At 55.9% G+C, this 23,756-nt stretch overlaps 11 protein-coding genes across 22 annotated transcripts; 7 read left to right on the forward strand and 4 right to left on the reverse strand.

Moving 5' to 3' along the window:
- On the forward strand, nt 1–743 carry KVP17_000418 (uncharacterized protein; the record flags this gene model as incomplete). 2 transcript variants are annotated; one of them, XM_068521569.1, is made up of 1 exon in its annotated part: nt 1–743. In XM_068521569.1, a coding segment is annotated over one exon (743 nt), but the record flags the coding sequence as incomplete, so codon positions are not given. The 2 variants fall into 2 exon arrangements, with proteins under 2 accessions (XP_068375835.1, XP_068375834.1); XM_068521568.1 differs by having other exon boundaries at nt 144–743.
- Nucleotides 744–787: 44 nt separating this feature from the next.
- Nucleotides 788–3,755, reverse strand: KVP17_000425 (uncharacterized protein; the record flags this gene model as incomplete). Of its 2 annotated transcripts, XM_068521630.1 has the most annotated exons (2): nt 788–1,133; nt 1,162–3,377. In XM_068521630.1, 2 exons carry the CDS (start codon nt 3,375–3,377, stop codon nt 788–790), a joined length of 2,562 nt encoding a protein of 853 aa, XP_068375849.1. The 2 variants fall into 2 exon arrangements, with proteins under 2 accessions (XP_068375849.1, XP_068375848.1); XM_068521629.1 differs by lacking the exon at nt 788–1,133 and having other exon boundaries at nt 1,158–3,755.
- A 29-nt stretch (nt 3,756–3,784) lies between these two features.
- KVP17_000424 (uncharacterized protein) lies at nt 3,785–4,228 on the forward strand (the record flags this gene model as incomplete). Its single annotated transcript, XM_068521628.1, has 1 exon — nt 3,785–4,228. The coding sequence occupies one exon, from the start codon at nt 3,785–3,787 to the stop codon at nt 4,226–4,228; it is 444 nt and encodes a 147-aa protein (XP_068375847.1).
- Nucleotides 4,229–4,249: 21 nt separating this feature from the next.
- On the forward strand, nt 4,250–4,699 carry KVP17_000423 (uncharacterized protein; the record flags this gene model as incomplete). The annotated part of the gene is made up of 1 exon (XM_068521627.1): nt 4,250–4,699. The coding sequence occupies one exon, from the start codon at nt 4,250–4,252 to the stop codon at nt 4,697–4,699; it is 450 nt and encodes a 149-aa protein (XP_068375846.1).
- Nucleotides 4,700–5,001: 302 nt separating this feature from the next.
- KVP17_000426 (uncharacterized protein) lies at nt 5,002–8,171 on the forward strand (the record flags this gene model as incomplete). 2 transcript variants are annotated; one of them, XM_068521635.1, is made up of 3 exons in its annotated part: nt 5,002–5,033; nt 5,063–5,465; nt 5,610–8,171. In XM_068521635.1, 3 exons carry the CDS (start codon nt 5,002–5,004, stop codon nt 8,169–8,171), a joined length of 2,997 nt encoding a protein of 998 aa, XP_068375850.1. The 2 variants fall into 2 exon arrangements, with proteins under 2 accessions (XP_068375850.1, XP_068375851.1); XM_068521636.1 differs by lacking the exons at nt 5,002–5,033; nt 5,063–5,465 and having other exon boundaries at nt 5,718–8,171.
- A 1-nt stretch (nt 8,172) lies between these two features.
- KVP17_000422 (uncharacterized protein) lies at nt 8,173–10,570 on the reverse strand (the record flags this gene model as incomplete). Of its 2 annotated transcripts, XM_068521617.1 has the most annotated exons (2): nt 8,173–8,411; nt 8,440–10,570. In XM_068521617.1, the coding sequence occupies 2 exons, from the start codon at nt 10,568–10,570 to the stop codon at nt 8,173–8,175; spliced, it is 2,370 nt and encodes a 789-aa protein (XP_068375845.1). The 2 variants fall into 2 exon arrangements, with proteins under 2 accessions (XP_068375845.1, XP_068375844.1); XM_068521616.1 differs by lacking the exon at nt 8,173–8,411 and having other exon boundaries at nt 8,420–10,570.
- A 246-nt stretch (nt 10,571–10,816) lies between these two features.
- KVP17_000417 (uncharacterized protein) lies at nt 10,817–12,431 on the reverse strand (the record flags this gene model as incomplete). 3 transcript variants are annotated; one of them, XM_068521550.1, is made up of 2 exons in its annotated part: nt 10,817–11,522; nt 11,551–12,431. In XM_068521550.1, 2 exons carry the CDS (start codon nt 12,429–12,431, stop codon nt 10,817–10,819), a joined length of 1,587 nt encoding a protein of 528 aa, XP_068375831.1. The 3 variants fall into 3 exon arrangements, with proteins under 3 accessions (XP_068375831.1, XP_068375832.1, XP_068375833.1); XM_068521551.1 differs by lacking the exon at nt 11,551–12,431 and having other exon boundaries at nt 10,817–11,383; XM_068521552.1 differs by lacking the exon at nt 10,817–11,522 and having other exon boundaries at nt 11,547–12,431.
- A 20-nt stretch (nt 12,432–12,451) lies between these two features.
- On the forward strand, nt 12,452–13,261 carry KVP17_000420 (uncharacterized protein; the record flags this gene model as incomplete). Of its 2 annotated transcripts, none has more annotated exons than XM_068521585.1 (1): nt 12,452–13,261. In XM_068521585.1, one exon carries the CDS (start codon nt 12,452–12,454, stop codon nt 13,259–13,261), a length of 810 nt encoding a protein of 269 aa, XP_068375839.1. The 2 variants fall into 2 exon arrangements, with proteins under 2 accessions (XP_068375839.1, XP_068375838.1); XM_068521584.1 differs by having other exon boundaries at nt 12,521–13,261.
- A 38-nt stretch (nt 13,262–13,299) lies between these two features.
- Nucleotides 13,300–14,022, reverse strand: KVP17_000416 (uncharacterized protein; the record flags this gene model as incomplete). Its single annotated transcript, XM_068521536.1, has 1 exon — nt 13,300–14,022. The coding sequence occupies one exon, from the start codon at nt 14,020–14,022 to the stop codon at nt 13,300–13,302; it is 723 nt and encodes a 240-aa protein (XP_068375830.1).
- A 116-nt stretch (nt 14,023–14,138) lies between these two features.
- Nucleotides 14,139–21,099, forward strand: KVP17_000421 (uncharacterized protein; the record flags this gene model as incomplete). Of its 4 annotated transcripts, XM_068521589.1 has the most annotated exons (6): nt 14,139–16,026; nt 16,055–16,279; nt 16,308–19,614; nt 19,643–19,901; nt 19,945–20,154; nt 20,182–21,099. In XM_068521589.1, 6 exons carry the CDS (start codon nt 14,139–14,141, stop codon nt 21,097–21,099), a joined length of 6,807 nt encoding a protein of 2,268 aa, XP_068375840.1. The 4 variants fall into 4 exon arrangements, with proteins under 4 accessions (XP_068375840.1, XP_068375843.1, XP_068375841.1 ...); XM_068521592.1 differs by lacking the exons at nt 16,308–19,614; nt 19,643–19,901; nt 19,945–20,154; nt 20,182–21,099 and having other exon boundaries at nt 14,139–16,058; XM_068521590.1 differs by lacking the exons at nt 14,139–16,026; nt 16,055–16,279; nt 19,643–19,901; nt 19,945–20,154; nt 20,182–21,099 and having other exon boundaries at nt 16,775–19,618.
- Nucleotides 21,100–21,155: 56 nt separating this feature from the next.
- Nucleotides 21,156–23,741, forward strand: KVP17_000419 (uncharacterized protein; the record flags this gene model as incomplete). Of its 2 annotated transcripts, XM_068521580.1 has the most annotated exons (3): nt 21,156–21,515; nt 21,543–23,511; nt 23,553–23,731. In XM_068521580.1, 3 exons carry the CDS (start codon nt 21,156–21,158, stop codon nt 23,729–23,731), a joined length of 2,508 nt encoding a protein of 835 aa, XP_068375836.1. The 2 variants fall into 2 exon arrangements, with proteins under 2 accessions (XP_068375836.1, XP_068375837.1); XM_068521581.1 differs by having other exon boundaries at nt 21,543–23,741.
- Between the last annotated feature and the right edge of the window lie 15 nt (nt 23,742–23,756).

Below are 23,756 nucleotides of genomic sequence, written 5' to 3' on the forward strand. Positions count from 1 at the left end.
ATTCCACCTACCGCTTCTGGCTCTACGAGCTGTGCGACGTCTACCTCGAAGCCATAAAGCCACGGCTGCAGGTGGGGTCGGACGTGGTGGCGCTCAACGTGCTTCTGGTGTGTCTGGACGAGGGCCTACGCATGCTTCACCCGATGGTCCCTTTCGTTACTGAGGAGCTTTACCAAAAGATCCCACTTGGAGACCAGCGGTGCAAGTCGATTTGCATCGCTCCCTACCCCCAGGCTGACAAGACCCAGGCCTCACCGCAGGTGGCCGGCGAGTTTGATGCTCTGATGAGCGTCATCCGCACCATCCGCTCATTCTTCGCACAACTGGAGATCCCTCCCAAGGAGAAGCCCCAGTTGAACGTCGTCGCATCAGGCGACATCCGGTCTCTCATTGGATCGGAGAGTGCCTTGGTATCCACTTTGGCCAAAAGCGGATCCTTGACACTGGTGGATAACCACGCTCCCGGACGAGTGGTAGGTGTGGCAGGCGATTCGGTCTCCTTCTCCATTGACCCTACAGGCACCGTGAACCTTGCACAGATTGTTCAGAAGCTGCAGAAGAAGATTGCTCAGGCTTCAAAGCAAATTGAAGGGTACGAGAGGAAAATGTGCGATCCCAGTTACGAAACCAAGGTCCCGATTGAGGTTCGACAAACAAACGAGCAGAAGCTGGACACTCTCCGCTCTGAGCGAGCCAGTTTGCAAGAGGCAGAGGACAGTGTCAAGAATGTCGTTACACAGTGATCGTAGGAAAAGTTCCTCAATTGCCTCACTTGTCGGTTCCGTGATCACAGAAAAAGTTCATCAATTGCCTGACTGGTTCGAAGGGACTGCAACCAGCTAATATTTGGTGCTGATGGGGGAGCGAGTCCCGTAAGGGGTGGGGAGAGCTTCATGGAGGGTGACGGAGAAGGCAACTCCGTGGACAGTTCCTCACTTGTCAGTCCCGACACCACGTCTCTTATCGAACAGTGGGTGCCGTGGAAGTCCAGAGTATCAGTGAGCCCCGACTGACCTCGAAGCGCCGCTGCCGCGTCGTTTGGTTCCTGTAGGAGGATGCACGTGAGCCACTTAACCAGCTCAGTTATTTTCTGCTTGACAGTGATTTCAGGTCGAGGACAGAAATCTGTACTGCTGCATCGATAGACGCTTTGCAACTCACCGCAGTGGCTCCGAAGTCCTCCTCTTGCTCCAGACGGAGCCCCAGCCTGACCCCCACGTTGACTTCGAGCCGTCGCTCTTCGGCGAGGATGACGGGAGGGGAGCAATGTCTGGAACCGAGAGCAACCGGTCGTTCGAATCTGAGTCGTCCTCGCAGCACACCGGTGCGATCTTGGGGGACGCCAATAAAATCGATGCAGGCTTGCTTAGGGCTTCGGTTACTCGAACGCAGAGCAGGTTGAAAAAATCCACCAGCTCGGCATGAATGACGTCAGAGAACACTACAACTCCCTCAGAGAGGGGGCAGCTAGGAAGCAACAGCGGTTCGTGGTCGTCACCCAGAAGGGCGGAAACGTCGCCTACGGATTGCACGAAACCTTTCTGAACAGCACGGGAAGCCCGCTCCAGCAGAACTCCAGCGGTAACGTGTGACATCTGCGTCAGCAGCTCTGTGGAGTCCTCCAAGAACTGGACCGCCTCGACGAGGGCGTTCTTAGCCTCAAGCGTGAACGGCGTCCATTCCTGCAGGTCCTCCAGTGGCGTCTTGTTCAACGTGGTTTTCTTGCCGAATACTCCCTTAATAGTCACGACGCCCTTGGGTCTCTGAATGGCAGCGTCCTCGTGACTCAGAGACTGCGTCATCGACAAAAAGGCGTCGAGAAGTGAAATCCAACATCTAGAGATGGTCACCAGCTCGTCAGCTGACCGTATCGCCTGGTGGACGTGCTCCAGAATGAGGGTGGCATCATCAGAATATCTCCTTAGCACTGGTGGTAACCACATTTTCTCGTCGGGCTGTGTCCACGAGGATGGCACCAGAAGCATCCGTTGTGTCGGCAACAGAACCACCATGTCTGTAAGCTGCTCTGTCGGTTTCAGCTGCATAGCGGGCTCAGGGCGTCCCTGTTTGGGGTGGGAGGGTGGCATGAGCGAGCCAATGCGTAGTCTTCTTCCAATGGAGGCAAGCAAGGAGTGAAGATGGCGGACTTCTCTGACTGACCACAACGTAGAGTAGCTCGTGGTGACGGCAGCGACTTCCATCTTGCCTGCCTGTCGAAATTGGTTCGGGAGAGCAGCAGTGGCGAAGATGACGGGAACTGGCGCTTCAAATAAAAGTTTGTCAATGTCGTCTGGTGCGACTGGAACGGCGGCATGCCGCCATACTAGCGGCCTGAACAGCTGAAGGAGGGCAACAACCAACATCGATCTCAGGCCTGTGTCCGATGAAACGATAGCCACTCGTTTTTCCTCCAGCAAGGCTCGTTGTAAATAGCCAACGCATTCAGGGGACAGCGCGGAGAATACACGTCCATAGAACGCCTGTTGGATGTGAGTTCCCACATGGCTGCTGAGACACGCAATACCGCGGTCCATAACCGCTTCCAGTGGGTGCTCCACGGAGGTGTGTCGCAGGCCAAGAGGCAAGCACACAGATAGTTTGGGGGGCGGAGGTGCGGTAGCGATTGCCGAGTGGAGGAGGCCGCGAGGCCCTCCCGGAATCCTCACACAAGGTTGACAAGTGAAGAAGCAGAGGTCACCCAGCAGCTCCATGTCAGCAGTCAGCTCCACAGGCGCAGCCTGCAGCTGTACACGGACAGAGGGCTTTCTCGACCAGTAGTGGGTGTCCCGAGTGTTCGATTGTACCACAAGCGACGCAGAATTAGAGGCGTCAGGTGGGGTAGAGGCAGCTACATCGGCGCTTACACGTCGGAGAACACGCTCGGCGAGACCAAAGAAGGGTGAATGTCCAATGAGAACGAAAGACGTCGGGACACGAAAGCGAATGAGTTCAGTGGGTGAGATGACTTGAGCACGGGTGCTGGCGAAGTGAAACCACGACGGTAGAGGTCGCGCCAAGCGATGGCAGGCCTCCTGCATCATCTGTAGCCGGGCTAGGACTACTGCTGACCTTGGCAGGCATACGGTTGTTGTGGAATGAAGAGCGACAGCATACAGTGGCTCCTCGTTGGAAGCGCTCCTGCACAGTCCCACTGTCTCGCGAAACGTAATGGGTTCGGATGTTTCGTCGTTCCGCGCGTTCCACACGACCTTCTGCTCCTTCAGCGAGTCTTTGGATATTAGGAGGTAAGAAAAGGTTTCCTCCGTCTCTTCATTTTCTTCATCATTGTGTTCTGTGACCTCGGTGGGAGACATGATTGTGGAGCAGAATTTCTCAATGGAATCCTCGAGCACAGTCGTTTCACGCTGTAAACTCATAGTGTCCCACTTTACACTGCCTAAGGAAGTTGGAAGTTGTGACATCCCAGGATAGAGCACCAGGACGCTCGGAGTAAGGCTGCGCCTGCGGTTTGTCTGGGCCGAGCTGGGTATCGGGAACAGGTCCCGTACCGGACCGAAGCACAAGAGACTCTCCATAGGCGGCGCAAGCACGAGAAAGCTGTCGAATAGGCCTGGACCGTGCAGTGGCTCGGGCGAGTCCTGCGGACGCAGGTCATGCGGCATAGACTCACGGACGTCGCGTTGGAGGAGGGACACTGAAACGCTGTTCACGAACTCCAGTGCGGATATGGGGGCCTCTGGAAGGCCAGCCCCAGCATGGTAGTCTGAGACACTGAATCGTTGGATGTCAGGCATCACATACGCTAAATTCGTAATAACGTGTGATGTCTGGTAAGGGAGGCAAGAGCTTAGCTGTACCCGCTGGCGGAAAGAAGAAAGTCAAGGCCTCGTCGAAGAGCGAGAAGGCAGGGCTCACCTTCCCTGTCGGTCGGATTGGACGTTACTTAAAAGCGGGTCGTTACGCCAAAAGAATAGGTGGGGGCGCACCAATTTTCCTAGCGTCCGTTCTCGAATATCTTTGTGCAGAGGTGTTGGAGTTGGCTGGGAATGTGGCGCAAGAGAATCAGAAGTTGCGGATATCTCCTCGTCACATTCAATTGGCAGTGCGACAGGACGACGAACTGAACGAATTTCTTGGTAACGTAACAATTGCCTCTGGAGGAGTGATGCCAACCGAGGTCAACTACTCCTCCAAGGGTGGCAAGGGTGGTAAGGGCGGTAAAGGCACAATGCGCGAGGACGCCCCCTCCGATGTTTCTGATGAGTGATTTTGTAACCTGAATTTAGTCATGAACGCTGACGACGACTCCGACGTTGGTCTCCTGGCGCCCTTCAGTCACCAAGCGACTGCCCTGTTCGACACAGAGAACCCTCCAGAGAAACTCGTTATGGTGCGGGTCCGATTGGACCGGGCAGTTCTCCAGGTCTTGAATCCTTTGGCAACGACAGGACTACGGACGCTACGATTCGTGGAGCACTGGTCTCTTATGCAGCACCGCGAGCTGTCTGCCGAACTAGAGAGCAGATGCCGCCATCTAGACCAAGACGTCACCATTCTGCAGAGGTACATTCAGCACCTGGTGCAGAAGTATGATCCAAAGCAGGAGGCTCTAGACACCCACCGTGATAGACAGAGGGCCGTTGTGTGTCTTGGCGCCGGACTCGGGTTGCTGTGTCGTCCGTTTCGCGCGTGGGCGTTATCTGCAGGATTCAGTACCCTACATCGCCTACTTTTCTAATAATTTTGCCGGCATGGCGTATTGTGAAGTGGTGTCCAGACGTCGAGCATTGCGACGACGTCAAATGACGCTGGGGGTTCGAAGCGTGGTCAGCACATTGTGTAGGCTGTACCGCAGGCGCATTAGCTTAGGGTTACGTAAGATAGTGAGTATCTCCAGGAGCGAAAGTTTGGCACCGACAGCCCTACAATGGCAACAGGAGATAATACAATTCATGATGAGGATGGAGACTCGCCGCCGTGCCCTTCTCTGGGATGCCTCACGTAGTTCCCTATCACACTGGAGAAAGTCGTATTAGTGCGATGCAGGACCTTGAGTCCTGGCTCACTTTCTTGTAAGGGTGCGGCCAGCCCTGTCACGCAGTAACGACATCACGAATGACTTTGTCCACAAAGTTCTCCGAGGGACTTCAACCTGGACGGAAGCTGCGGAGCAAGCCGGAGGCGTCCGCGTGCAGGAGTTCCAGCTTCTGAAGGACACCCGCGCGTACACGGTGAAGACCACCGTCCAGATTGAGGTTCAAGAGAATTCCCTTCTGTGTCTAGCTGAGCAACCCGAAGAGACGACCCATACGACAATCTACCCGCCACAGAACGTCTCAAGTGGGCGATTGCTCAGACGAGTGCAGACTAGCGACCCGCCGGACCCTGTCCTCATGCCGTTGACCGAGGTTCACTGGCCGATTCTGCAGTTGCTGCGTCACATGCGACTACGGGTGTCGCGCTCCTCATGCAACGATCACTGCGGAGTGTGTCTCGAAAACTATGTAAGCGGTCAAGAATGCGCCCGTCTGCCATGTTTTCACCAGTTTCATTCAGGCTGCTTGTATGCATGGTTTACACGCGGACGCCTCCAATGCCCAACATGCAGGGCATCCGTATTGCGCTAACGTTTTGGTGTGTGCACTCAGAATGCCATCAGCATGGTGATCAGAGATGATATCGACAGTCGTCACACAACCAGTATGTCTGGATCTTTCGATCGGATACATGATTATCCGCTGTCAGCCGTGAATCATATGGCTTGGGAAAAAGAGGAGCCAGTCGATAAAGTTGAGAGTTCGGAATGGTGCTTTGTTTTCAGGAGGAGACTTGACCGACCTGAGGAGCACCCTTCCGAGGTGCCTCTGCTACCCACATCTCCGGACGACCTCTCTTCCTCAACGAGTTTAGGAGGGCCCCGAGACGCCTTGTGGCAAACCCGGCTCAAGCTGTGGCTTCAAAGAGATTCTGACCTCCTCAGCGCAAGCGAGACCAAGAGGATTCTGCTTCAGGTGTGCCGCGCAAGGGATCTCTCCATGGGAAATCCAAGCCACTTGCCCAGCATGTACAACCTCGAGAGAATGCTCGAAGCTCCTGTAGTCACGTTTGGGCACCTACGGGAGAAGATTTGTGCTGGGTTTTTATCCTTCCTCAGGTCTCTCGGCTGCACCGTGACGGAAAGCATCTCCAGCAACCATGCCCTCCTTTTCATCAAGGTGCACCTGACTGACAGTTTGTGTCAGCAGCTTGCCGCCCGGTTTGAAACGCAGCTTCGTCTGCATCGGGACCATTCGAAGTGGTTGGCAAAGGAACTTCTAGCCATCGAAGGGGACCAGGAAGTCGAGTACACGAAGTATAGCCCAGTTCCGGCCGTTACCGCCTGCGGTGTCTATACCCACCGAGAGTTCAGATTCGCACTGGCTCAGGAGAAATCACAAAAGCCGCCCGACATCGAACTTGGTTGCATGGACGTATGTCCTAACACCTCGCATCAGCCGGATCTGGTGCCGCCAGTGTACCTGGTCTTCAACGAGTACATTGAACGTCAGTCCAACCGCGATGTCTGGATGAGGTATGACCGTCTGGGACGTGAGCTAGTGGTGCCCTACGTCCCCTCGAACGAGGTGTCGATTTTCCGGCCGGTGGACAAAATCCGCTTACTCAAACAGGCAGTTGAACCGTACTTCTCCATCGAAACTATGGAGGGTTACGGCATCATGGAGGCTGCGTTTCCCCTGCACCAGCCAGTCCTTCTTCAGTCACTGCGAGAGAACTGGGCCAGCCCAGTGTGGTTTCTCGCTGCAGACCAGCCGCTCCACCTCATACGTGACTACTTCGGCGAGAAGATCGCTTTCTACTTCGCCTGGGCTCAGTTCTTCACCGTGTCGCTCTGGCCCCCCGCCATCATCGGCGCATGTGTCACCGCTGTTCAGCTGGCAATGGATTTCCGTGGGCGCTTCGAGTCGAATGTGGTGCTGGTGTCGTCAATCGCGTTTTCGGCGTACATGGTCGTCTGGTCTAGTGTCTTCATCATTCGCTGGAATGCGCGACAGGCGAAGCTTATCGACGCCTGGGGGGCTGAAAGGCCTAAAACATCCTTAGGAAGGTCAGATTTCCAGTTCGACAGCATTCTCCCAGACCCGACCGACCCCGTCGGCATTCAGAGGGTGTACTCGCCGTACAAGAGCCAGCTCCGTATGCTTTTTTCCTTGACGATCACCCTGCTTTTTATGGGCACCACAATCGGCCTCGTGGCCTTGTCCTTCTCACTTCCGTACTTGGCGTCGCTTTACGGCTTCAAGACGGTCCAAGGCCGGGAAAAACTTCTGACATCCTTTGCCAACGCGGTGGTGGTTCTCGCCTGTGACAACCTCTGGTCCATACTTGCACCGATTCTAACGGCCTTCGAGAATCACAAGTACGACGATGATTATGACCGTTCCTACGTGCTGAAGATGTTCAGCTTCCGGATTGTAAACAACTTCTACGCGCTGGCGTACCTCGCCTTTGTAAAGCAGTTCGCGGACCCCTGTGGCGCCGACAGCGAAGGCGGATGCCTGCCCACACTGCGAGTGCAGTTGCTAGTTTTATTCGTTGTCAACTTTGGGAGGGGCTGTCTGGAGATCTTAAGGCCGACTGCCAGCTACCTAACGAGGAAAGCCTGCTCAATCGCATCCAAGAAATCCTCCACCGAGGACCAGTTGCGTATGGATAAGTACGACGCCTCCGGCCATGATATGTCCGCGGAGGATTTCGTGACGCTGGTGGTACACTTTGGTCATGCGACCTTGTTCTCCATTGTCCTCCCGATTCTGCCGCTGCTATGCTACGTGTACTACCTCAGCCAGATCCGGATCGACGCGTACAAGTTGACAGTGGCCTACAGACGGCCCTACCCGGTTCAGGTGGCTGGGATAGGGCCCAATGAGTCTATCGTCACGCTGATGAGCTACCTTGCTGTACTGACTAACCTGGGTATGTGCGTGTTCCAGATGAAGGTCGGCCGAGGTTTGGAACTTTGGGAACGACTGATGGTGTTCTTAGTGGCCGAGCACGTAGTCCTGACAGTTAAGTGGTACCTACAGTACAAGCTGGGCCGACGGGATCAAGCGGTGCATGATGGGCGCGCTCAGGCGGATGCAGTGATCAGGCGCGCGCTGTACGGCGAAGGAGAAATTCTGACGAAGCCCATGAGCGAAGTTCAACAGTGATTCACGCGAGACCAGAGAACATAGATACTATGGGTACTTGTAGTTCTGGTGAGAGGTGCAGTGCCCTCCGGGCCTCTTCCAGGGTAGCGTCAGACACAGCAGACTTCAGCCCGTCGATAAGACCCGCAGGAGCTTCAAGACTGCATAGGGCGTACCCCTCAAGAATCGACAGCAGCTCTCGGAAGCACTCAGCATCGACCGCACACAGGGCGCTTTCTAGGTACTTCTCGGCGGTGGGATCTGCATTCTCAAACACCCTCGACCTCACATGATAGACTTTCATCCAGCTCTCCAGCTATGGAGGGGTCGAAGTGTAGGGCAAAAGCCACGACTGGCACGACGTGATAGTCATACGGGCGGCACCGCCGTAGGGTGAACAGTTTGCTGCAGACCTGCACGAAAACCTCCCGGTTGCCGGTTGCGTGGGCAACCTGGGCGGAGGCCGCCCACGCCCCCGGCTGTATGGGCGTTCGCGAGCGCATCTCTAGCGCCATGCTTTCAGCAGCCTCGGTCTCGCCGTTGTGGAGGTGGATGCTGATGAGGCGCTGCACAGCTCTCCCGTATGCCTGGTGGTCGCAGAGCCGGTCACAGAGTGATGAGTACTCGACATACTGCTTGAGGTACAGCTTACGGGCGCAGAAGAAGTGAAAATCGGCGATGTCGTCCTTGGTTGTTTCCACACACTTCTTGATCTCTTGGAGCCACTCGACTTCAACCGGGGTGTCTCGCGTGGCTTGAGCCATAGCCTCCATGAACCACAGTGCTTGCATCTCCTTCAGGTTACAGGCAGCCTGTCCAGGAGCTTGTGAAAACAACTTAGCCAACTCGTGAGCCTCGGTTTCTCGGCCGAGCCTGCAGAGCGCCTCGACAGTGGTGCAATTGACGAACCTGTCTTGCAAATCCAGCTGTCTAGCGCACTCGATGGCGTCATAGGCCGCCTGATCATCTCCCGAGAGCCTGTGAATCTCACTCTTCACACTCCACACCTCAACAGAACTCGGCAAGTCGGTCGCCACAGAGTCGATCAGAGCCAAGGCATCACTGAACTTACGTTCATAAGCCAGCAGCTCAGATCGGTACACATCACGAAAGAGTCGACCCACCACATCCAGCTCAGTCTGGGAAGCCACAACGCCGTCCACCGCGGCTTTCTGGCGAATCAACAAAGGAGCCGTAATCGTAAAGAGAGAGGGAACGCCCTTATTCCAACCCTTGACCAAAAATTCAGATAGCAGCTCATCCAACCGGGGCCCAGCGCGGTACACCAGCAGACGCGCCACTTCCATGGTAACGTTAGGGTGGGCGGCCACCACCTCGTCCATATAGGCCTCCAGTGCATCGCCGTTGGCATTCTTGCTTCGGAGGGCCAGCTCGACCTCCAGTCGTCTCAGCTCACCTTCTCGGACGTTGCCCAGCCTGAGGTTTCTTTTTTCCCTCGACGGTACTGGCACCCAGTCAGTCTCCATTCTTGGCACGAGAAGATCTTGGCTGAGACGAAACAGAGGGAGATCCGGAGCGCTCTCAAGCCTTTTAGCTAGCAAGTCCCATTGTGACTCGGCACCTGCACGGTACGGGGCTGACGGCGTCTGGAGAGGGAAGGCGTCGGAGATCTCCTTGTTGGGGTGGGTCGCCAAGCAGAGCAGGAGGTAGTCAAGATTTGAAGGCAGTGTGGGCAACAGCTGCTCGGTGTACATGACGTGAGCCTCCAGTGGTCGACCATAGCTGACATACAGACGTGCTCGCAGCTCCAGAAGCGCTCTCTTGTCCAATATCAGCTCCTCACTGACCAGAAGGTGGTCTAGAGCCGCACTTGGACCCTGGTGCTCAGCCAGCAGCCGGCCCTTCACCAACATCAGCTCCGACATTCCCCCCTCTCCGACCTGGTACGCATCCAGCCGTTCAGCGTCGCTCAGCAAGGCGCAGGCCAGGTCCACGCGCCCCCCGAGCCAGAAGGCACAGGTAAGAGCCGCTCGGGCCCAAACAGGCGGGGAAGGAATCGTGGCCAGCTCTGTGAGCTCGCCGTACCGCTGGCTCTGCAATCCGGCCTGGATAAGGTCGCGGAGTACGTTCAGTGAGCCATTCGCCAGGCGCCACGCCATTTTAAGAGTACGAAGTGCCGTCGTGTACTCCCCTCTGTCCTTCTGCACAAGACCCATGGCGTGCCAGGCAGCGCAGACCTTAGGATTGGTGCGGACAGCAAGCTTAGCCACATCCAGCGGGTCCTCACCACTGATTCCCGGGGAGCACAGCAGACACAGCGCCTTGAGGGCCATCGTCTCTGCGTGGGTCGGGTTCCTTGACAGAATGTCGTCCGACAGCTTCAAGGCCTTCTTGTAGCGCTTGTCATCGTAGTGGCGCTGCATTTGGCGGATGTCGTGTCTGAGCTTTCGTTCGTCCATGCTAAACCAGGAATTCCCAGATGACGGAAGTGTCTCATTGTTGGACGTTGTGGATCGCCTTAGTGAGCGTCACCGAAGATCCATCATAGGTTCTCTTCGTCCTAGTTACAGGCCTGGCCATGTATTTTTGCTGTCATGGAGCCAAATTGGAGGCTGCGACAGCAGCTTTATCGGGAAGTACTCCCCTTGTCAGTCCCAGAAAAGCAGACATGGAGCCGCTCAACGCATTTAATGATTTGTGATGGATTAAACCGCATCAGTCTCGTGTGGTGTCTTCTTCCTTTTGCTGCCTGGAAGAGATCCAGGGCCCCAGTGTTTCTTGGGGTTTGGGAGAAACAGCGCGCCTTCCTGTTGAGGCTTGTCGGCGTCAGTAACGGTCCACTCAACAGTTTGCTCGTCCTTTTCTGACAGGCAGCTTCCATTATAAAAGTTCTTGAGCATGTCGGGCCAGGAGTCGGATAATTCGTCTGTCTTCTTCTTGTAGGCCCGCAGTACGGCCATCACAACGCCTGTAGGTGCGGTTGTCTTGATGGCTTGCGGATCTCGGTGGAAGTAGCTTGAGGCGTACCCCAGACTACGAAGGCCTGCCCTGAATACCTCAGTTTTCATCTGAGTCAGCTTCGCAAAATGGCACAGACTGGGCAGGTGGAAAAACAGAGGAGCCTCCTGCTCGCCGAGAATCGCTGAGAGAGTGCCCTGGATCTTCCTAGTCATGGCGAGCTGCATGGTTGCCGGTGGTGTCTTGCAGAGTTGCAGTAGAGCCGTAACAAAGGGCTTCGAGTGTAGAGGTCCAGAGTAGAACGGGCCCCCCATACTGTACCGCCCTCCACACTGCTCGCATGAGCTCGATATGTCAGGCCAACGTCCCACCTTGAACGACCCTGAAGGCTGGCCATGAGCATCGGTGAATGAACCGTCGCCCTTTGGCTCGTGACGTCCAAAAGGAATGGTGCTGCATACTGGCAAAACCTGACTCTCACTGAAATGCGGGGCACTGCGTGCATTGCAACACAAAGGCAGTCCTCGATGCAGATAGTTTACACTTGACCTTTGAGTCTACAATACGCACGAAGACCCGGCAGTAGAAGTCCACAGACAGCGACACCAGCGGCTCCATATGCCGCCCAGCTCGATTTGCGCACTGCTGGGTCGCAAGTAGTACGAGGCGCAGGCTCATCTCATGAAGCCACTTCGCTTTCAAGGCGTTGCCTCCATACTTGTAGAAGCTCACTTCGGGGCAGTTCGCGCCTAGCACAGGCATATCTGTGGAGGTCAGGCAGAGAAGCCCTCCGTCAGCCACTGCTCGCACCGCGGAGTCGAGGAACGGCACGACGGAGCCGTAAGGATCGACATCGATCACATCTGGCCGGGGTAGCGATTCCAGGTCGCACGTTCGGGGGTCTGGTTGGTCCTTGGATAGGCACCTAAACTGCGAAAACAGAAGAGCGTTGGCATCGGCTAGAGTGACAAAAACCTTTTCGTGAACACCGTTGCTGTTGACGTTGTGGAGGGCATGGCGGGCGGCACGACCATCCAAATCGTTTGCCACGCAGTACTGCACGTCGTCGCCAAGCTCCAAAGCATACCGAATGGATCGAAGACCCGAGGCCGCCAGAGGTTCGATGATCTTCAGGCCCTGCCACTGTGGCGTTACGGACTCGACGGCAGCAGCCGTGCGTTTTTTCAGCGTCTTCTGGTGTTTCTGCTCGATTTCTGCCTGGCGCGTGTCGGCGAAGGACTTCAGTACAAGCAGCGAGAGGTCTCTGTTGAAGACCTGGGCTGGGTTGTAGAAGACCTCCTTGATCGTGCCATCGTCGTTCTCGATCGACTGGATGGTAGCTTTGCCTTCAGTCACCGACATACCTGAAATGCGCCAAATCCATGGCCTGCTCACGCTTCGAATACACAAAGCACTTCGAGAGTGAGACCCGGGCCCTGCGGTCTACGTACATGGTCATCCGAGTGGACGGGAAGGGGTTCTCGGAGTTCACGACGAAACACCAGTATGCCAAACCTAACGATGATCGCGGAATTAAGCTGATGGTGGAAGCTGCCCGCAGGACCATGGCAGGGATTCCCGAAATGATTGCTGGCTACGGACAGAGTGACGAGTTCTCCTTCGTCTTCGGTAGAGAATGCAGCCTTCTGGGGCGCCGCGTCCAGAAACTGGTGTCACTGGTGACTTCTCTTTTCACCGCGAACTTCGTAATGCAATGGCCGGCATTCTTCGACATCGAGCTACTTTGTCCGCCGCATTTCGACGGGCGCCTAGTGGAGTACCCCACCGCTCAAAGCTTGCACGACTACCTAGCTTGGCGACAGGCCGACTGTCACGTAAACAACCAGTACAATGAGTGCTTCTGGCGCCTTGTTGGAACTGGGATGTCGTCAAACGAAGCTTATGAGAGATTAAAAACAACTCAAACTAAGGACAAAAACGATCTCTTGTTTGACGACTTCAACGTCAACTACAATGATCTGCCACAGGCCCATCGAAAGGGGGCCATCATCGTGAGAATAACCCCTGCGAAGGTGCAGCTGACCCGGGAAGAGCACCTGAACCAGCGGAACAGACCCAAAACACCTACAAAAGAGGACCCTCTGAAGGTCCTTCACGAAGACTGGATCAGCCCTGACTTCTGGCTGCAGTACCCTAGTGTGCTTCCGGAGGTGACAGCCCTGTTCTCCTGATATGTGTTGCTTCTCAAAACGTCTCTTCATCTGTGTCGCTAAAACTCAGACAGCACTGCAGCGACAGCCCTGGAAAGGGGTTGCGACAGATCTTTTGGAGCTAGTCGAGCCTTGGCATGCTTGGTGAGCTCCGGCAACTCGAATTGACGCTTTCGATCAGTAACAGAATGGTGCTTGGACGTGAAGAGCAAGTACCACCAGGCACGCGAGCAATTGTTGTCGATTTGCAGAACCCGAGCGAAGTACTTCCGCGCGTCCTCAACTCGGTCCAAACTGAGAAGCAACTCCCCAAGGGTTAGCATCACGTACGTGTTGGTCGGCTTGAGAAGGAGTCCCTCCTCTAAACAAAAGACTGCGTCTTCGTAGGCGCCCAAACCTGAAAGCGTGTGGGCAAGCTCCCTCCAGCTTTCTTCGTCGGATGGGAAGTCATCCAAGTGGCTGCGCAGCAGCTCAACCTTCTTCGCTGGCGAATGTAAGCTGAGTCCCAACAAAGCTTTGCGAGCTGCGACGTTGGTAGGATCTTTTTTTAGAACTTCAAGCAAAGCAGCCTCAGCGAACTCGTCACCTTTCAGCATTCCTTGGTAGCGGGCGTCCAGAATATCAAGTTTGGTCGACACAGGAAAGAGTCCTCGTAACTTACGAATGCACGTATCAGCCTTCTCGAGATCTCGAACCTCCATTGCCGCTAGCAGACAACGCTCCAGACCAACATCGTCGTCGTCGTCGACAGGATTGTTCAGAATGGTCAGAGGGTTCTGCATTCAAACACCTATTTCGCGAAATCGGCGTACAACAATTCCTGACCTCTGACAGAAAGACATACTCTCAGAGCTGTGGGAACGACCTGCGTATCAGACGTCGTTCATTAATTTTAATAATGCTTCTTTCAATATTGCTCACGATTCCTACGGCGGCCACATGTGTGCTGCATTCCGAGTGCCCCGCCAATCACGTATGTTCTATAGATCCGGTCACCACATTTGGAAGCTGCAAGGGCTTCCACAAGCTGGAGTCGTTGGTGCTCTGCGTGGATTCGTACGCGTGCCACATGAGCCTCGACGGAACCGCCTTATCACCCGCTTTCCGCGTTAAACTCTGGCCTTCGGAGCACGTCTGCGGATCGCCAGGAACGGTGTCGAGTCCGTTTCCGACAGCCGAGTGGTTCTGCGGCGCCGGCTTCTGTGACCTACAGCTGGGTGTCGGCCGACGGCTCGTTGCTGACGAGATCCAGAACCGGTTCCAGGTTTGTGGGTGTCCTGACGTCGACATGGACGGTACCGGCGGCGCGTGTGATTCACCAGCGGACTTCTTCGCCGCCGTCGGCGTCGTCAGTCTGCAGCAGTGCCTCTCCAACGCGCACTGTGTCGACTCGTTTGCGGCGCAATGCATCAAGGGACGCTGCGCAGACGGTATGTCCTCCGGAACCGCCGCTGGCGCAGTCGTGTTTGAGTGCTTTTTAAACCAAGCATGCTCGGTATCTTCGTTGCTGGTTGAGGGTTTGTTGCAGTCAGCGGTACAGGTGGCCACTGTGAGTTCCAAATTCGAGTGTGGTGCGTCGGCTGCACTCGATCCTGACTACTTTGAGCAAATCGGGTTGCCTTGCCTTGTGGATGTGGCCCAGGATGGTCTGTGCGACATCTCCCTCGGTGTACCGTCCGTTTTGGGCACCACTCGTCTCTGTGGATGCGCCAATCAGGATTTCGGAGGCAACGGCGTGCCTTGTGATCAGCCTGAAGATTTCACCTTACCCATGGGGCAGGTAGACTATCTGGAATCCGAGTGTGGAATGAACAGCGACTGTGATGTGGGCAGTGTCTGCTCCGAGCACAGGTGTCTTGCCGATACAAAGGGGCCTCGCTTTGTCTCCAGTGACCCCGCTCAAGGCAGCCGGTCCTACTTGGAACGACACTATATCGACCTTCATCTGAGCGAGACTTCGCAGTACCTTCCCAAAGAGAGGTGGCCTCTGGGAAAAGACTACCCTCCGGCGGTTCTTGTGTACCAGGGAAATGATCTTCTAGAAATTCCGTGTGTGGCCACCAAGAATGCTCGGACTCACGGTTCGTGTCTCCTGTTGAATGACAGAAGAACTCTTCGTGTATCACCAACGGGCGATAACCTCGCGATGGGTATGTGGAGGGTGCAAGTGCTGGCTGGCACGTTGATGGACACTGGGCAGTTACCGAACGACCCCTACTTGCTGTCATTCTCCCTACGGAAGGATGGTGGCTGTCCCTACCTCGGCATCACTGGGTTCGATGAAAGGGCCAGACTTACTTCCAGCAAGGTGCGGGTCTTCTCTGGAGTCTACGCTGCCGCTGGCACAGCCAACGGGAAAGCGTCCTGGAAAAAGGACGGCTGGACTGTTGTCTGGTCTGATTCGGCTTGGACCATTGCTAGCGACCAGCAAACAATCGGACTTCATCGACCCTCCGAGCGCGACCGCGACGCCCAGGGCGAGCACGTGGATGCTGCTGCCCTCATTTCTTCCTCGATTCCGCCCTACGAAGGCGACTGGGTCTACGCTAATCTTAGCGGTGAAGACGCTCTCAGCAGCACGCTTAGAGTGAGGTGCTTCGCCTCCTCGTCGGACTTGCCGTCCTCACATAAGAGCTCCTTCAATATCAGCCCAAACCAGAAGGGCGTTCCGACGGCCTCCGATTTCATTTGGACCTTTGAGTTTCCACACGTACTGGGCTTTGCCTCGAAGGTTACTGTTGCCAGTGATACCTCATCGTTAACATTGTCCACGGAACATATCCACGGTGAGGTCTTTTTCCGTGTCGCATGCAGGTGATAGAGGTTTCTTTGCGGCGTCAGGCGCCACCATTCGTCTAGATCTTCCAGAGGACCTCACCGCTGGAACTGACTTCCAGATAGCGTGGGATCATGGCGCATTCGTGGACGAGACGTTCGCACCCTCACCAGCTGGCTCCGTTATGTTTACGACATTTGGAGTTGACTGCCTCACTCCATTTCAGGAAATGAATGTCTCCCATGTGACACCACAGGACAGGTGTGAGTGTGTCGTGGTTTGCTGATTCAGATGTGCACGGGTCTCTGTACGAGGTCGCGTGTGACAATGGCACTATATCTCCAACGCAAACGGCGAGCGCTCGGTGCGTGGACGGGCAATGGGAGAGGCCGTCAGACGCCTCCTTTGCCTGCGGCCTCCCATGTGACATCCGATTCGGAAAACCGTTTGCGATTTCCGTGGTGGAGGGAAGCCAGGCCGACGAAGGGTTTTTTGAAGGATCTCGCATTCGTGTCACTTGTGCGGTTGGTGCCCGAGTAACAGCGGGTTCCGATCCCGCTGTTTGGACATGCGAAGACGGCTCCTGGAGCGGCGACTCCATTGTCTGCGACTACTGCTGTGGACCCTACTCCAGCCCCGACTCCGCCTACTCCATCGTCTCTGAAGAAGGAGACTGCTTGGGTGCTTCTCGTAGTATTGTGTGCTCTGAAGACAGTGAAATACTGTCAGGAGCCCAGCCGGCCACAGTCACCTGTGGGATGACTGGCTGGTCAACCATGGACCTCCAGTGCAAGCGCAGATGCTACAACCTACCGACGGCGACCACCAACGCTGAGTTCGTCCAGAGGGACGCCTGGACCTACGACGTGGAATGCATGCAGGGCTACGTGAGTCGGGATGGTTCTAAGGCAGTGCTCCTCTGTGAGGCTGGAGTTTTCCGTCTTGAGGGCAACATTGAATGTGTAGTGGGGTGCACCCCCTTGGACTTGGGCCGTGCCTACAACATCAACGCGCAGCAGCACAATGCCACGGTGTCGTGCTCGACTGAGGCTGTTTTACTAACTCCCGCGGTCTCCTCGGATGTCGTATCGTGTCAAGATGGCCTTTGGTCTGCCTCCAGAACGCGATGTGAGATTCCCTGCCAGCCTCTAGAGCAGGAGTTTCCTGGGATGCATTTTTCATTTGCAACGGAGGGTTCCAGAGTGGAGTGCGCGCCAGGGTATATGCCAGTCGTCGACGTCGAACATCCGATAGTTTCGGACTACGTTTTCTGTGTAGATGGCTTGTGGCGAGCGGTAGAAGATGGGAAGCCTCTGCAGTCAGGACCTCGAGTTGAGTGCCATTTGCCGTGCGACCAGCTGTTACTATCGGAAAGGTTTAGCGTCGAGGGAACAGGTCGAAGGCATGGCTCCATTCGAACTGTCTCGTGCGCCCCTGGCCACAACTCGGCTGATTCTCTGAGCACCTTGAGCACCTTGACGTGCGTTGACGGCGTCTGGAAAGGGGAGAGCCCATCGTGCGGACTGTCCTGCCCGGCCGAACCCTTCGTCGAGTTCGATGCGCCGCCAACACATGGATCCGAGGTCACTTACAGCTGCAGCCCAGGACACCACATTTGGGGCGCTGACAAGTCAGCAAAAACCTGCGTTGACGGAGAATGGAGCTCGGGTGATACCATCTGCGGAGTCCTGGTTTGTCGTGCTGACATCTGTTTCGCGGAGTGCTCCTGCGCTCAGGCGGACTCGTGCGCCAACGGAGTACGAGACGGCAACGAGGAGGGCATCGACTGCGGGGGTCGCTGTGCCGACTGCGAGGATTGTGACGTAGGGGCACTGGACGTCTTCGATGGCCGAAACGTACACGTTCCCCAGCTGACATCTCTCCCAGACGGCACTGTTGTCCCGCTCCAGTGCGAGCTGCTTGCACGGGCTGTCCCCGCGATTGGATTCATCAAGTGCCACCATGGAATCCTAATCGGAGACGTCTCCTTCTCATGTACCCGTCCAACATGCTTCGACGGCGTGCATAACGGCAGGGAGGAAGGGGTTGACTGCGGAGGCGACTGTCTGTCGTCCTGTCCGCGTCTAGGGGATGGAGTGTGGAACGGCGACGAACGCGGTCCTGACTGTCACGGCGACTGTCGCTCCTGTTTCTGGTCCAACCTCATTGGCAATCCCGACGAAGGCCCAGTAGACCTACTACTCAGCGGCGAGTGGAAAACGGACATCCAATCCATGTCGGCTTCCGCACTCCAAAAGTATCTCGTCGATGCACCTTTCTCTGACCTTGTGCTGGACCAGTCGGTATCCGGGGCAGTGCCCCTTTCTCATCTCAGTCCATTCGGTGTGAAATGCGGAAGCGTGGACGCAGCCGGGTTTTGCTTCGACGGCGAGTTCGCCTTTTTGGCGTCCAGTCCAGGGCTCAACCCTCTTCGCGAATGCCTTGGTCGCTCTTCATGGCGCGCCTTCCGTACGTCCTTCTTTTCGTCGCCAACAGTCACGTTGACGCACATCTCAGCCGCATTTGGGCAAAACAGCCTTCCTTGCTCCAGCACCTTGAAGAGTCTGGGCGGTCTCCTGGAGGGCTCTTGTTCTCGGCTGGCCTATGACGACAGAAGTGATTTTTTTTGTTCCCAATGTCGCGATGACATCGACACCATCCTATCTGGCACCTGGACTGGGTGCGAACAGCTCCAAGACGACATAAGGCAGTGGCTCCGTCTCTTATGCTACACCGACGACGACAAACGTTGCATGTGGTCTCACAACAGCGTTCTCAACAAGCTCCAGGCTGTAGAATCCCAATCCACCCTCGATTTCCTTGCTGCGGGCTGCGGCCGTGCATCTCTCGAGTACTTCCATTCGTCGGAAGAACTCTACCACACTCTGGCTCTGACTACGGCACCGCGAGGTGAGTCGGGGTTTCTGTTGCCGAGGAAGGCCTTTCTGCCCTCTCCACTTCAGGACACTAAGCCTTTCATCGAGGTGCTAAGATTCGACCCCTCGTTAGCTTCCTTGCAGGGCACTTGCTGGCAGTCAATGGCGCTTTTGTTGGAGAGCGAGTCGTTGTCCGAGTGTCACGACAAGTGCCTGGAGGCGTGGGCCTCTCTAGGGGCAGGGCTGGCGACGCTGGCCCAGACGGGCTCTTTTCTTGGACCCAATCGCCTCAGGATCGCGCTTTTCGGCGATCTTGTTCTGTGGATGGGTCGCTCAGGCTGCCGTCGAGGCTATTCAGGCGAAAGATGTGGGCAGGGCGTTCTAGAGACCACATATGCCACGCCGGCGTCTGTCAATCTTCCGGTGAGCGTGGACGCAGCGTGTCAGTGCCCCATGGAACGGCTGGGAAACGGCTTGTGTGATGAACAGTGCTTATCTGTTGAATGTGCCTATGACGGCGGCGACTGCTTCATTGAAAGACACCAAGCATCACTTCTGGGCTGGCTGAACCAACTCCTTCCCTTCTCCGAATGCCATCCGCTCGCCACTGCCGGAGCCTGTCGCGGTGACTGCAGAGACAAGGTGACGCGGTTCTTGCGAGACCATGACTGCTGCGCAGCGACTTATATCGAGCTGCTGTCTGTGCTCCTCAGGACGCAAGCGTAGGAGCGCGAGATGTCTCTTACCCAGCTCTCTTACGGGCACATCTGGGAAGCTGCTGGTACCGAGGACGCTGGGGTATGTGGAACATGCATGCGCCGTTAGCCTCGATGCCGCCTGTACCCTGGGACCTTCCACTCGGCAGCATCTGCAGATCACCATGGCCTCTGACTTTACGGCTTTGTATGTAGGGCCTTCCCAGCCCAACCAAAAAGGAGTGAAGGAGGAGTCGCGTATCCTAGCCATGTTGCTGGCTGATCTTCACTTACTACCGTCGGAGGTTGCCTCTGTGGGTGTTAGTGGTCACCTCATACACGATTCGAGCATGGCAGGGGAGTGTGGACCTGAGTGTGGATCTTCCAAGCTCACCGGCCTTGGATCCGACTCGACTTCAGACCTTGAAGGAGTCTCTCAATGCCGTGGAACTCAGGCTCTACACAACGACAGCCTGGGCTGCGGTCTCGGTTGACGACTCTCCACCGGCGTTCAAAGGCGCATTGGGTGTCGGTCAAGCCAACCTACCGTTTGCTTCGTGTTCGAAGGTAAGCGTCAGTGTTCTCGGATAGCAGCTCAATTGGACCGACTGGTGGACCCAGCCTGGGTACAGCTTCGAATCGGCATTGGCGATCCACGGCGCGAGCAGGCAGGTAAGCTGTCTGCCAGGCTTCGAGCCCAACGCGCCCTACGTGGGGAAGCTGCCGGTTTCAGTGACCTGCGAGAATGGTGCTTGGCGGCTTCCGGGGCCACCTCTGGCTTGCGCGAAGCCGTGCCCACCCCTTACGCTGTTCGGAGAAGGATTCGCGGTCGAGGACTCTGCCGAGAGTGTTCGCGTGAGCTGTGCTGCAGGATTCGTGCCCCAGCCCTCCTCACCCTCCCAAGTAGTGCGCTGTCGCAACGGTTCGTGGGATCCTGTAAATTTCGGCTGCGTGGAGGATGACGGGCAGAGGGTGATGTGTGGAGATCTATCCGTCGGTGACATCGTCTACGGTTTGAATCGAGAGCCTCGGACCGTCGCTGCGGGCAGCTCTCGCCTGGAAATGGATTCTAAGGTACTGGTCAACCAGGTAGTTGTATGGGTCTTGGGCTGCGCTCAAGGCTACGACTCCGATGCTGTAGAATCGGTAACATGCATAGACGGCCGAGCCGCGCTTTACCCCTCTTCCGACATCACTACCGTTGACTCCTTGGTTCATGGAAATATCACCACTGCTCAACGAACAGCTTTGCAGGCCCACGCTTTGAACGTCGTCTCGCTACATTACTACAATGGTAACCTCGACGAAGCGTCCGCAGCTGACCTCGGCTCTCTGTCGCCCTGTGTGAGAGTTGAGCTCGACGACCCTGAAAGTATCCCCGACGGAGGTTTGTCGGACACAATCATCGTAGTTGTATTCTTCGCCAGTGCATTCGCGGCGGTCATTATCGCAACATTGGCGATTGTTTTGTATCGTAACCGCTGTTTCAAACTAAATCGTTCAAGTTCCTAATCATTCACGAGCAAGTCGTATCTTGGAAATTTCGTGTGCGAGTTGAACGCACACAAATGTCCAAGTGGGACGACTTTGATCCGACCGTACCATTTGATTCCAACCCCTATGCGGAAATCGGGTTTGGTGCAGAGGACCTCGGACATGTCAAAACCAAATCCCAATCCTTCAGGGGCGGGTCAATTGAGAGACTGGCCGATTCGCCACTTCTACTTCCCAAAACAAACGCTGAACCTTCCGAGAATACATTTGCTCGAGCCGCGTTTGGAGCGCGGTTGGTAGACCCCCTCAGTGTAGCGCGGTACGGCTCAGTGAGGATGAAGTCCAAGGGATGTCCTCCGTGGCGCGAGTTTCAATACGTGCTCCAGCTAGACAAGTTCTTCATCTTATCGAAGGACATGCCAGTCGTGATGGAGGTGAGTGCTAGGCTTTTTTGAGAGCAGGCGGTGATTCCTTTGGTCAACGTGGTGACTGTGCAGAGTAAAGGAGCCCGTGTGGAAATACAATGGCTTCGCCGGCGACGGAAGGCCAAGACACGGACGGTACAAACACTATTTGAAGCAGAATCCGTTCCTGAGGCCGAACGTCTCGTGGAAGCGCTCACCAAGATGACACGTACTGCCAAAGGCAAGGAGCAGCGACCCTCCCACACGAAAAACTTCCCTCCCCTGGTCGAGTTGGAGAACATCGAGGCTCGGTATCGGCAGGAGCAGCAAGCCGCCAGAGCTGCTGCCGCCGCGATTCTGGGGAGCCTGGCCTTCAGTGTAATGCAGAACGTTCACCGAGACCGGCTGCTGCAGGCGTGGTCGCGCCTTCGGCAACACGCCGTCTCACAATCGGCAGCACGCGACCGTGTGGCGTTCGGCCGCCGAGAAGCGTTGCAAGAATCTCGTCATAAGACAGATCTGCAGCAGATGGAGTATGAGCGATGGTTCGCAGAAAGGAAGGCGAATTTCCACATAGCCGCTGACATCCTTAACGAGTTGCAAACGAAGCGCAAGCGCCGATTTCTAGTGGAGCTATTTACAGAGACTCAGAAACGGCACTTGCGCCAGGTGCAATCGGAGATGCATCACCGATGGTCGGTGACCTTCACCACCATCAGCACCATGGAAGCCCAAATCCTGCGACGGCATCGCGTTCTCCGTCTGCGCAGCCTCTTCACGGTGTGGCAACGGAAGATGCTCCTCTGGGGTTTCCACGGCCTTCGGACTCCCGGCCACTGGTCTCGAAAGGACACTATGAACTGGCTGGTTCGTAGGGTGACCGTGCATCACGACCAGTGCTGTCGCCTCGCTATGGCAGTGTGGCAGAAGCGGGGGTGTGCTGAGAACCTTCGGCAGCAGAGCGTGCTCCGCCTGGTGCAACGTCGAGCAGGTCGTAGCAGCACGTGGGCACTGCGTCGATGGATTACCGTAGTTCTGTACCTACAGGACCGCGACACCTTCTGCATTCTGCACTTGACATGGGCCATGCAGCGGATCCACCGGAGTGCGTCATTCTCCGCCCTGCGGGCTCTGTCCAACCACGCGCAGGCGGAAGTCACCACGGAAGCCTTGCAAGTCGCCTCCTCCTTGACTCGGCTTAACCAGCACTATGTCTACCAAGCTCGGAAAGGAGTGCCTCAAGAAACGTCCTGTCACCGCTTGGTTACCTTCCTACAGTTGCGGGTAGACGAGACTCGGAAGGAAGGTCTGTCTCTTCTGCAATCGCATGTTGCCCAGAAGGTTAGCTGCGAAATCCACTATCTGGAGGGAAGCGAGCGACTTCGAGCTTTGACGAGGCGCCGTCTTAGGAGGACATTTAGAGCGCTTAGTTACCACTCAAGCAAGTGCTGGGTGTCGATCCGTGCAGTCGCTCTCGGACTGCACACTCTGGAGGAATTCGTTAAGGCCTGGAACCGAAAGATGCTGCTGATATCTCTCTTCCGTGTTACGTTGTTTAAGCGCCTCAATCGGCTGCAGCTCTGGGAGAATGTGGGCCGACTGGCAGAAGGGAGAAACGCCGCTTGCGCCAGGCTGCTGCTGACTTTAAACGGCATCTTAAAGCGACGGTGCTGCATGTCGGTCTCGCAGTACTTCTTCAAGCTGAGAAACTGGAACGAGCGCGTCAACAGCTCATTTAGGCTGCACGCACCCATCATCGCGAACGTAGTCGGCTCTCTCCTACGTCGCCACAGCCAGAGTGCCAAATATCAGGCCTTCATGCTGCTAAGGTATGACGGGTCCGTTGAGGCGGATGTCGACATGGCAATCGTTGAGCTGGAGGCACCACTGAACTTCCCGTTTATGCCTTCACTGAACATGCATTTGAACTTGGAGGACCATCCTGCAAGTCACGACGCAAACGGGTTATCATCTGCTATGAATACCGCAGACTTCAACACGGAACCGATTTCTTGGACCCCAACCAGTGAGCCACCTACAACCACCCCAGATGAAGTCGTACGACAGGCGAGACCACCCACAACGACTCCGACAAGAGCAACTACCTCAACCCGAGTTCAAGGTGCAGGAGAGGCGAGACCGACCCCAACAAGAGCAACTACCTCAACCCGAGTTCAAGGTGCAGGAGAGGCGAGACTACCCACAACCACCACTACATCAGGTACTTCGGCGTCGCGGACTCATAAAAAAATCTGACGCTGCCGACGGTCG

The sequence above is a fragment of a genome, assembly GCF_019968985.1.
Source record: "MAG: Porospora cf. gigantea B chromosome Unknown PgB_NODE_291_length_23756_cov_123.221, whole genome shotgun sequence".
Taxonomy (NCBI): domain Eukaryota; phylum Apicomplexa; class Conoidasida; order Eugregarinorida; family Porosporidae; genus Porospora; species Porospora cf. gigantea B.